Raw genomic sequence first — 12,065 nt, forward strand, 5'->3', positions numbered from 1 at the left:
TGGTTAAGAATTAAGAGAAACCTGAGAAGAGACCATTCATTTGGGGAAATTTGTAAGAGCTTTTAGCACGAATGATTTAACCGTGAGACTCTCGGGTCATTACTCTGTATGATAGCATCCTAAGCTGTCCTTTTTTCCTTTGTTAGGGGGAGATGTCCAGTTTTGTTTGTTTGCAAATTGTAAATGTTCTTAGCCTTTACTCTTATTTTTCATGACCTTAAAGTGGATTCCCCAGAATGACATGATGATATATGAATCGCAGAACGTTTGGCTCTTGAGTATTTGGGGGCTTTGCTTACGCGCTCAGGTTGTGTTAAGAGCATCGAGGAGTGCTGTGCTTGTTCCATACGGACTGAGAACTGGTTGAGACCCTTTGACATTGGTCGAGTTTGAGTTTACTATGTCAGCAAGACTGTTTTTGTTGTTATAGCTATAGGAGATTTTGAAGGTATTTTTTATGCATGACAAAAATTTTGTAGGGAAAATTACTTGAATTTAATTGGTATATTATCTTCTCATGTATTTTAGAAACTCAAGCCATTTGTACCATATTCTGATTCTATATTAATATTAAAGTCTATACCTTGAAAAGCTTAAAAAGTAAGCTTCTAAAGAAATGATTTGTAACTGCCCTCCTGGCATGAAATTCTCTATTTTTATAATTAAAGTTGACAGAGGGTTTCAGGGAAAAAAAAAAACAAAAACCAACAAACTTATAGGTATCTAAAGGATGTACTAGAAAACAGTTCTCCTGTGATGAAGATCATGTCATGTCTGTTTTGTTGGTTATAGCTCACTTCCAGTATTGTTGTTTGTGAATTTAAAAATAGTAAGAAGTATGTAGCGTATATGAATTCACACCATCCATTGAGGAAAACTTCTGGGGCATAAATTAACAAGTGTCTATCTGACATTTCCTCTAGGGGTGAAACAAACTTCTAGCCTTGAGCCAAATCCCTACCGCTATCTGTTGGAAATAAAGTTTTGTTGGAATGTAGTCACATCCATTCACTTACAGATTGTCCACAGATGCTTTTGCCCTGCAAAGGCAGAGTTGAGTAGCTGCTTAGGCAACCTAATGGCCCTTGAGCCTAAAATATTTACACTCTTACCCTTTGCAGATAAAATTTGCCAAGTTCTACTTTGTCATTGATATGTCATTGATATGTCCTTCAAAGTGAGGGAGGTAGGTGTGAGAAAGGGCATTATTTTTAACTCAAAAAGATCAAACATTTGATTCGTTGTTTTATGCTTAGTTTTTGTGATATGGGGTATTGGGCATCTGCTATTTGATTCATTCTGGGATCCTGATAAGACTGAAAGACCTAAAGATTTCCTCAAAAAGTGGAAGGACCTATTAGCTTTTAGTGGTGGGATCTTTGGAAAAACAGTTCCTTCCCCAATTCCCAGCCGTGTCACCTGCACCCGACTGTCAGTCTGCACCCGCCTCCACGGTGCTGCCGGGAGCCCTCCTCCACCTTCCCTGCGGTCGTCTCACGCCAGTCTCGCCTCTGCTAGGTGTTAGGAAGCAGTGAGGGAGGGGAGAGGCACAGAAGAAGACAGCAGTTCTTCCCCCTCTCCCCACTGGTGCTTCCTGAGCTGGTCTGCAAGAGCTCTGATAAAAGACCTTCCCCCGTCTTCCCACTTTCGAGCGTCATCACCCACAGTCTCCGAAAGTCATGATAGTCGACCCAAATTTCCAGTCAGTCACTCTACTTGTCCTGCTCTCTGGTACTTTGTATTCCTTAACAGAATCCCAACTTAAAAAAATGTTTTTCCCCTCCTTTTGTTGAAGGGCATAGTTTTTCTTGGTTTCATCATTTAGTTTAGTTTGTTTTTTTAAAACATTTATTTCTTGGGTTGCGCCGGGCCTTAGTTGTGGCACCTGGGATCTCCACTGCAACACGGGGGGTCTTCAGTTGCTGCAAGCGAGCTCTTAGCTGTTGCACGCGGGATTTAGTTCCCTGACCAGGGATTGAACCTGGGCCCCCTGCACTGGGAGCGCAGAGTCTTAGCCACTGGGTTACCAGGGAAGTCGCATCATTTGGTATTTTCAATCTCAAGTTTGGTCCTGGAAGATTGTCCAGAAGAGTATTTTCTCCTGGACTTAAAGATGTAAGTGTAATGCACGCGTTGTGCCCAGGCGTATTGCTTCTGTACAGCTTGGATCGACCGTGTCATTGAATCTGTAAGTAACCTTTGAGGTGGATGAACTGTGTGTCGTGCCCATTTGGCAGAGAAATAGGAGATCCAGGGAGGCTGTTCCGCACCGCTGGCAGGGATGCCGTGAGGTGCTGGTTGAGTACTTCTTCCAGTTTGTCGCAGTTGGGCCAAATCCAGCATTTTGATACCTAATAGTTAAAAACCTAAATATTGTCTTTTTTTAAAAAAAACTTTTAATTTTGAGATAATTTTAGATTTATAATAGACATGCAGAAATCTTGAGAGTGTTCCTGTACACCCAGCTTCTCTTTTAAAAAAAAATTCATTTAATTGGAGGCTAATTACTTTACAATATTGTAGTGGTTTTTGCTATATACTGACATGGATCAGCCACAGGTGTACATGTGTCCCCCATCCTGAACCCCCTCCCACCTCCCTCCCCATCCGATCCCTCAGGGTCATCCCAGTGTACCGGCTTTGAGTGCCCCGTTTCATGCATCGAACTTGGACTGGTGATCTAATTTTACACCTAAAGCAACTAGAAAAAGAAGAAATGAAGAACCCCAGGGTTAGTGGAAGGAAAGAAATCATAAAAATTAGGGCAGAAATAAAAAGAAACAGAGGAGAGTACAGCAAAAACCAACAAAAGTAAAAGCTGGTTCTTTGAGAAGATAAATAAAATAGACAAACCATTAGCCAGACTCATCAAGAAAAAAAGGGAGAAGAATCAACAAAATTAGAAATGAAAATGGAGAAATCACAACAGACAACACAGAAAGCCATCAAAGACTGTCAGCAACTGTATGACAATAAAGTGGACAGCTTGGAAGAAATGGATGAATTCTTAGAAAATGTAACCTTCCAAAACCGAAACACCTTCTCTCTTTGTGAACAGAGTACGCTACCACAGAAGAGTAACCAAAACGAAGGTGTCGGTCTTATTTACAAAGTAGTACCCAGACCACTGACAGCTTTCGTTCAGATTTTGCCGGTTACTTCTCACACGTCCTCTTCCCTTCCCGGAGTCCACAGCGCGGTGAGCTGTCATGTCCTAGCATCCCCCAGTTCAGGCTCTTTCCCCAGTCTTCCCTTACCTTTCATGACCTTGACATTTTTGAAGTGGACCGGTTATTTCTAAGTGTTACTTATGTATTTATGGCTCCGCTGGGTCTTCGTAGCAGGGGCCACTCTCTTGCTGTGGTGCTCGGGCCTCCCGCGGCGGGGGCTTCTCTTGTGCCGCACGGGCTTCAGTATTTGCCACGCACTGGCTCCGTGCTTGCTGCACACGGGCTTGGACTCATCCTCGACCAGGGATTGAACCCACGTCCCTGGTATTGGCAGGCAGATTCTTAACCACTGGACCACCGGAAAAGCCCCCAGTTATTTTATAGTGTTCTTCTGCTTGGGCTCATCTGATGTTTTTTCATCTTAAGTTGGAATTCTGCATTATTAGAAGGCTTCTACAGAATGCATTGTATCAGGGCCTGTATGCTGCAGATGTTTATGATTGATATTGTTAACCTTAATTACTTGGTTAAGGTGGTATCTGCCAGGATTCCCCACTATTTACTATTTTTTCCCTTTGAATTACTAAATACTTTAAGGGCAAATACTTTAAGGATATGCAAGTATCCTGTTTCTGCTTAAACTCTTACCCACTCATTCTAGCGCCCAGCAGCACTAGGTCTGGTGGGTCTTGCCTACAGCAGTTATCACTGCAGTGGTCTTACGGTAGTTTTCTAGTCCCCTAGTTTCTTTGACATTTATTATTAGAATCCTGTTTGACAAGTTGTCCTTTCTTCTCCATTTAGTTTATTCAGCTGTTTGTATCTGTGTGGATATTAATTTTATTCTTTTGAGTTATGATCCAGTATTGCCATTGTTTTACAGTTCAGTTTTCTAGTTTTGGCTGTTCAAAGCTCTTCCAGCTTGGCTCCTTTACTCTTTTGATCTTGATCTTGTATCCTTCTCCCTCCTTCCCTTTCCATCCTTCCTCTCAATAAGATGCTCCAGGCTTCTCTTGAATTTTCCTTGCCTTTTGGAGGGACAGTGATACTTAGAAACATAGCTCTGGGTGCTGATTTGCTTCCTCTTACTAGAGTGTTGTTGGGTAGAAGAGGAAACATCCTCACTCCTTCTAAAGCACATACTTGTGTGCATCATGTATGTATATGTAAACAGCATGTTTTAAGGAGAAAAACCATGAGTCCCATCAAAGCACTTTTCCAGTTATTTAGATCCAGTTTAGATCCTGAACTGTGATACAGTGGCTGTATAGGATCATAACTCAAAAGAACAAATATCCATGAGTCCACACAGATATACATGAACAGCTGAATAAACTAAATGGAGAAGAAAGGACAACTTGTCAAACAGAATTCTAATAATAAATGTCAAAGACATTAGGGGAATCTAACCCTAATGCATTGGTTGCTTTCTTTCCTGTTCTCTTCAGGCTGATGGTGTGATTCATTTGTAATACAGTCAGATTCATCTGTTATAGTCTGTATTCTGTCCTCCTCCACACATCCTAGTTGATTTTAAAATTTACATACATTAAAATTTAATCTTTGTGGTATATGCAGTTGTTTGGAAAACAGTTCAGTCACCCCCCAGATTCCCCTGTGCTGGCTTTGGAGGTAGGTCCCCCTTGTGCCCCCTCAGCCTTGGCAACTGTCCTTTCAGTGTTCCCTTTTCCAGAGTGTCATATAAATGGAATCACACCGTACGTAGCCTTTCACTTAGCAAAATGCTAAGTTTCACCTACCTAGTTGTGTGAATCAGAACTTTATTCCTTTTTAACTGCTGAGTAGTATTTCACTGTGTGGATGTATGCAATTTATTCATTTATCCATTGTAGGACATTTTGGATTTTTCCTAGTTTTGCGTGATTATGAACTTTACAAACATTTGTGTGTAGGTTTTTGTATGAATATAAGTTGTCTGTGTCTAGTGTAGTGTTTGCCTTGGAGTGGGATATGTAATAAAGAATTTGGTCTTTGTCCCTAGTTCCTGGGATACAGCCTCTTAAGTCCTTGGAATTTCCTGAGTGATTGGGGTGTTTGTTGTTACTTATGGTGGATTCTGGTAGCTTCATGAGATAACTCAAGACGGGGACTGGCCTTGCCAGAAAGACTGACAACCTTGTGACTAGAGGATTGGGCCTCTGAGTCACATAGTATTAGCCTAGATAGTTCAGCCTTATTGCCAGTGAGTTAGTCACGCTTACGTAATGAAACCACAGTAAGGACTGGACACTGAAGCTCAGCTGAACTTCCCTTGTTGGCAGCACCCTACACACCTGGCTGCTGTGGGAGGGTGCGCTCCTGATCACAAGAAAGCCCCACACTCGGGCCCTCCTCCACCTCAGCCCGTGTCTGTCCTTTGGCCTGTTCTGATTGGTATCATTTGGCTATAATAAAACTGGAATTGTAAGTATTTTCCTGGGTTTATGAGTTTTTCTAGTGAATTGTCAAAGCTAGGGGAAGGATAGTGCGGGCCCTAAACTTGGTATTTGAAGTGAGAGCAGTCCTGTGGAGGACTTTGCCCTTAACCTGTGAAGCTGGGCCTAACCCCAGATAACTGGTGTCAGAACTCGTTGCACTCAGTCATGTAGCAGGTTTCTGCTTAACTTTATAAGAAAAGTGCCAGACTTCCAGAAGGCACTGCCATTGCGTTCCCACCAGCAACACATGAGGGTTTCCAGTTATGCGTATGTTAGGCTGATATAGTTCCACAGCTCTTATTTGTTCTGTTCTGGATTTAATTTGCTTTCATTTTTCCTTTTTTTTTTTCCTTGTGTTTCATTTGGTTTTTTTTAAGCGTTTTGTTTCCTCTGTGGCCACTCACTACATTTTTGTTTTTTTAGTTTAAAATTGATCTGGCTGCACTGGGTCTCCGTTGCAGCACAGGCTTCTCTAGTTGTGGTGCAGGGACTCTAGAGTGGCGGGTGGCGGGGAGCTCTAGAGCGTGCCAGCTCAGCAGGTCAGCACTGGGGTTATGTTGCCCCATCGCATGTGGGGTCTTAGTTCTCCCACCAGGGATCTAACCCACCAGGGATGCCCTGCATTGGAAGGTGGATTCTTAACCACTGGACCACCAGGGAAATCCCATCAGTTAGGGTAATTTTTATGGACTTTTCTTTAAATTTACTTATTCTCTTCTCAGCGGTGGTAGATCTATTGATTAGGCAGTCAAAGACACCCATCATCATTGCTACAGTATTTTTAATTTCTGGCATTTCTGTTTATTAGTTTCTCTTTGCTGAAATCACCCATATGATCTTGCATATTTGCCCGTTATTTCCACAACATATTAACCAAGGGTATGTGCACGCTCAGTCATCTCCAGCTCTTTGTGACCCCATGGCCTGTAGCCCACCAGGCTCCTCTGTCCATGGAATTTTCCAGGCAAGAACACTGGAGTGGGTTGCCATTTCCTTCTCCAGGGGATCTTCTGCATTGGCAGGCAGATTCTTTCCAATGCGCCACCTGGGAAGCCATAGTTATTTTAATTTCTGTCAGTTCCAAAATCCTTGTCAAGTCAGTCTGAAGTTATTAAGGAGATTTCCCTGTGTGCATAATAGAGCCTTATTAGTTATCAACTTTATATATTTCAGTGTGTGTATCAATCCCAGTCTCCCAGTTTATCTTGTAACTTTGTTTTCTACATCTGTACTGTTTTTGTATTAAATTCATTTGTACCATTTTTTTAGATTCCCCATATAAGCGACATATTTATCTTCCTCTTTTACTCAGTATGACAGTCTCTAGATGCATTCCTGTTGCTGCAGATGGCATGATTTGTTCTTTTTGTGACTGAGTAGTATTCCACTGTATCTGTGCACCGCGTCTTCTTTATCCGCTCCTTCGTCAGTGGACGTTTAGATCTCACGTCCTGGCTTTTGTAAACAGTGCTGCAGTGAGCATTGGGGTGCACCGTGTGTTTTCAAATTATGTTTTTCTCCAGATATATGCCCAGGAGTGAGACAGCTAGATCATAATGGTAGTTCTATATTGAGTTTTCTAAGGAACTTCCATACTGTTCTCCACAGTGGTTGTACCAGTTTACAGTCCCACCCACAGTGACTCAAATCACATTGGCTCCAGCTCAACAGGCTCAAATTACAAAGGTCCCCATGGGGGCCCCGGGAGGGGAGGCCACCTGGACAGAACCTGGGAGAGGCAGGCTCCCTGCTGGCACCCACCACCCTGGTTACTTCACTCAGAAGAATACATTTTTTCTTGCTTTCAGATGCGTCTCTGTATTTTGCTGAAAGCAACACATTTTGTGTAGAACAGTAGTTTGGTGAATGGTTTTTATGCCTAAAAATGGGCAGGCCTGCTTAGATCTGTACCACAAGAGTTTGAATGAATCTGGTTAGGAGTTGCGTTTGGTTTGCGGTTCGTCACTGCTGTGATCAACCTTCGTGGCGTTGCGTTCTAGAGCAGTACATTGCTCTGGTAATTCCCTCCCCGGCAGAAATGCAGTGTCTCTTCTGACCCTGAATTTTGTACTGTGCCTCCAAGTTAACGTCTCTGCAGACTTTTGTTGCTCTGCTGTCGGCCCAGAACTGTTCTGTTCTTTGAAGCTCGACTGCATGTGGGTCGGGACTGGCATTCTTGGATTAAGGTGCCGTGTTACTTAGTGTGTATTTACAGCTATTTACAGGCCTGGCGATACTCCTCCTCCCCAGGAGTAGGCTTTTGCTCCCTCCCCTGTTCCCTTCCATCAGCTTGTCATAGGTGCCCTCGGGGCAGCGTCCGTGGCTCTCTCCTGCACAGAACGACGCTTGTGTGAGCGAGCTGAGGGAAGGGTGATGGGCCCCCGCGGCCCCCTACATCCCACTGCTGGACCTGCTCCGCCCCGGACCTTTCCTCTGAGTCCTGGTAGGGTTTGCAAGAGAGGGCGGACTCCACCGGTTTCCCGCAGCTCCCTGGACGCCCCCGCTCTGCCTGTATCTGTCAGCACTCTCTCGCTGAATGGCTGGCTTCCAGAGCTGCCCTAGAGAAACCAGTGCTGAGGGCGCTGCTTGCCCAGAGGCGCCGGCCCCTCTTCAACCTGGGCCAGTTGCAACCTCAACTCTGATGAGTGTGAAAAAAGTTGTAATTTGAAGTAAATCTGGCTTTTATTTAGAAGAGTGGAAGCAATATTCCCTTTAGCTCTACATTTTAGAATTGGAAGCTGGAAGTACCGTGGTTCTTATAATTTTTTAATTAAAAACATAAGTAATTCAGATTCAGGGTTCAGAAAGTAATGGGCCATTTTTAGTTTTCTATCCAAAAATATTTTTAATTATAAAAGTGATGAGATTATAAAAAAACCTAGGAAATAGAAAACTGAAAAAGCCATGTGTGTTTGTGTGCTTCAGAAAGAGATGTTCCTTTCGAACCTAGAATACCAGTAGGGGATTTTTTTCAAGTATAAATAATACTTACAAAATATTGCTTTTCTTTCATTCCCTACTGTAGCAAACTCTTGCAAATAAGGTTCTTTCAGACCTTCATTTTTTTCTGAATTCTTATTTGAGTTTATATAAAATCACACTAAGTACTGAATGAATTTAAGTGATTAGGAGTTAAAGGTTGAAATTAATTTTCTAGGACTTAATGGTGGTAAGAGGTGGGTACAAATGCAGTGTACTGACTGCACTGGGACAACTGCATTGTTCTGTCTCCTGTTACTCTCTCAAACCATTCCTCCGGACAGACTTTCAACCACAATTCACCTGATTATTTCCTTCCTTCCAGTTTGAAACTAAAAGGAGAAAGACCAAGGGAGAGGGAAGAACTCTGGCTGGATGCAGAGTTTGAAGAATAAAGTAATTGGGAGATTTGAGGAGTCAGCACTTAGCCATTTGCAGGTCCTATTCCTCATTCATCTGTTTTAGGATGAACCCCCAACATTAAACTGATGGGAGAAATGTGTGTAAGATGAGAAAGATCTCTTCTGTTTTTTCTGGGGAGGGACTAACAATTGTAGCAGCACTTAGCAAACTTTTCAATGTCCCCACTTTAAAGTTTAGAAAACCGCCACCTCAGGATTTTATTTTCAGTTCTGAGAAAACCAACTTAAATCCTAGAACTAAGTAATCTTCCTTTGAACATAAAGACAGATGACCAATGTTTTTAAATTGCTGGGTTTTATTAAGATATTGGCAAAATTTCAACATACTTCTTACCTGAATGAACAGTTTTAAATAAAATATGAAGGATCACTCATGATTACAACTGAACTCAAAAGTGAGCTTTAGAGAAGATTTACAAATTGATAAATTTGCTTGGTAAGAAATGATTCACTTCACTTGCTCGACTCCATAGAGAATTCTTTGCAGAGAAATATCATCAACAAGAGAACAAAGCATGTCTCTCACCAAAGAGCACCTAGAGTAAGAGTTAGCAATGATGTATCTATAGCTTAGTTACTACATCAAAGTTTATTAGAGTATTTTCCTTTTCCAGAACAATTGCTGTGTCAGTCTGGAGTTCCCTATCTTATTTCATATTTTCTAATTAGTACAACAAATAGTCTTTACAATAGAAGATAAAATGCTGCTAGAGGAAGTAACAATTTTTTTGAACACAGTACCATTTGTCTCAGAAAATAGTCATAATACTGGCAGTACTTTGTTTTTGGGGGGGGGGAAACCATTTAAGTTATTCACAGGTCAGAAGGGCAGAGTGGGCACTTGTCCTTTAACATCACGTGCTTTTAAAAGGTGAAAAAAAAGTATGTTCTTTAGCTAGCTGACAATCCAAAGAGTAATTCTCCTCAATTGTAGGGTCAAAGCTGCAGTATTCCTTTTTATGGCCTTGCTTCCATGAGAATGATCACTGAGTGAACAAATTATGTTTAAACATTAAAATAATAATTTAGATCACTTTCTCACAAAGCCTCAGCAAGCCTTTGCTGGGAAAGGAAGTACCTGAACCACAGCAGTTTTATCTGTGAACACGTAACTTCTTTATGCATCATCTGCCCAGCGGACGTTGCGCTTCTTCCTGGCACAGTGTTCCAACAAAGGAGTGCTGTTGTCATGAGATGCAGTGACACTATGCCACCACGCTGACCGTGGCCACCATGAATGTGGTCAGAATCAGACTCAGGGTTGACACTGACATTGTTGACATTGTCCTTGGTAAAGGTGTTACTTTCGAGGATCCTCCTGGTTAAATTAAGTGCAACACTAACTTTATATTAATTCAAGGACAATGGATGGCACTTCTAGGTAAAGAAAAGATATATACATGTATTTCCACCTTCCTTTTCAGTACAGACCTAAACAGGATTAACAGCCCCAGTGTTGGGTGCTGTAATGTCACTTAACCTTAGATCTCTCTTAAAAGTCCACATCCGGAAAGTGAACAAAGGAAATTAGGGACCGATTCCCTTTGAAACTCACAGTGAATGTACAAGGAGTTCGAGTGACTTCAGTCAGTGACTTGAAGTCTGTTTCCCTAACCAGCACTACACTCTCTTTTTAATATTTGTTTTACTATTTCCTATTCTAACAAAACTTCAGCAAGCAAACAAATTGATGCAGATCATGTTAAATCGTAAAAGGGATACTGCTACTCTTAAGGATTGGGTGTAGGTCTTCTCCACCATCACTAAATTACACAATGAATAGAAGTACAAAACACATAATTCACAGACTATATACCTCAGCATTAACAGTTAAGATATATTATATGCTTTTATATCTGTCTAATATTTTTACAATCACCAGATACACCATCATTAAATACAAGTTACAGAAATGTGTAGATACCATTAGTTAGAGGGGTATTTATTGCTTACGTCAGCAAGCAGCAAATAAGGGCACAGGATTTGAACTGAAGGGAACTACTTTCTATCACCAGCGGCATTAAGATATAACACTGCATTTCACAAAGCACTGCTTTTTATCTAGTTGATAGACAGACCCAAGAGCAGCATATGTCAGACCAATAACCACTACTTTAATATGTATTATAGAATTTTAAAGGACTTACAAGTGGTACCTAACTACTCTATAAATATGCATGTTGTGAACAAATGAATAGTTGCTAATTTGTACATTATTGGCTTATAACGTGACCACACTAGAACTACTTTTATTTTCTAGAGGGCTACTGGTATGAGAAATGGAGTTAACACTGCTTATGTAGTTACACCTACAAAATTCAGACCCTTCAAGATGCCTGTTACTCCCAGTTTCCAACCATTTTTCCCACTGAACAAAACCTATCACTTGACTTGTACCTTCTTTCACCTTCTTTATTCTGATCAAAATCATCAGCAATAGACAACTATAGAAGAATCTTTTAAAAAACGTTTTGCTTGGCTGAGTGCTTTGGACTATTGTATATACCAATGTTCTGCTGCCTGTTTTCTTGTTTCCCTAGATAATCTGCTTTGAAACTGACACTGCACCTGATGGGTTGTTAACATGATCTAGGCTTCAGAAAATGACTGATGTGGGCGAGGCTCATGGATGGGGGTAAAGCCTCGGGATGGTGAAAAGACTGGTGCGATGGCTGGATCCATGTGTACCCCCTCCTCAGCCATGTGTCACAGACTTGAGAAGAGAAGAAATGACTTCAAAAAAGAAAAAGACTGAAAATCTCTACTTACATCCAAATTTTTAAAAATAAAACCTGTAGATTAACAACCTGTTGCTGAAATGCATCTTTTATTTATTTGCTATAGCTACCCTGGCACCCCAAAATATGCTACAGTCCCCCTCTGCGTTTAAAATCCAGGAATCTTAGTCCTCCATTCTGAGTCTGGGGAGCATAAAGTAGTTGTATTGTGCTGTGTGAGCCTCTCAGCAGGAGCATTCAGTGTCTCCCGACAGCACGAGGGAGCCAGTGGCTCCACACCCGACTGGGAGAGGGCAGAATGTCCTACGGAGACATTTC

General features: G+C 41.7%; 1 protein-coding gene across 6 annotated transcripts in view; it reads left to right on the forward strand.

Annotated features, from left to right (window-relative positions):
• The window catches only part of TRIM37 (tripartite motif containing 37), a 151,244-nt gene extending 139,429 nt beyond the window's left edge, over positions 1-11,815 (forward strand). For all 6 annotated transcript variants that reach the window (XM_086360614.1, XM_086360621.1, XM_086360616.1 and 3 more), the window contains one exon: positions 11,550-11,815. In XM_086360614.1, the coding sequence (XP_086216740.1) occupies positions 11,550-11,553 (4 nt within the window). In that variant the 3' untranslated portion in view covers positions 11,554-11,815. The remainder of the gene's footprint in view (positions 1-11,549) is intronic.
• The last annotated feature ends 250 nt before the right edge of the window (positions 11,816-12,065 follow it).

This window comes from Bos grunniens, chromosome 19 (genome assembly GCF_055505025.1).
Source record: "Bos grunniens cultivar Pamir isolate PY7600 chromosome 19, Bosgru_T2T1.0, whole genome shotgun sequence".
NCBI lineage: Eukaryota > Metazoa > Chordata > Mammalia > Artiodactyla > Bovidae > Bos > Bos grunniens.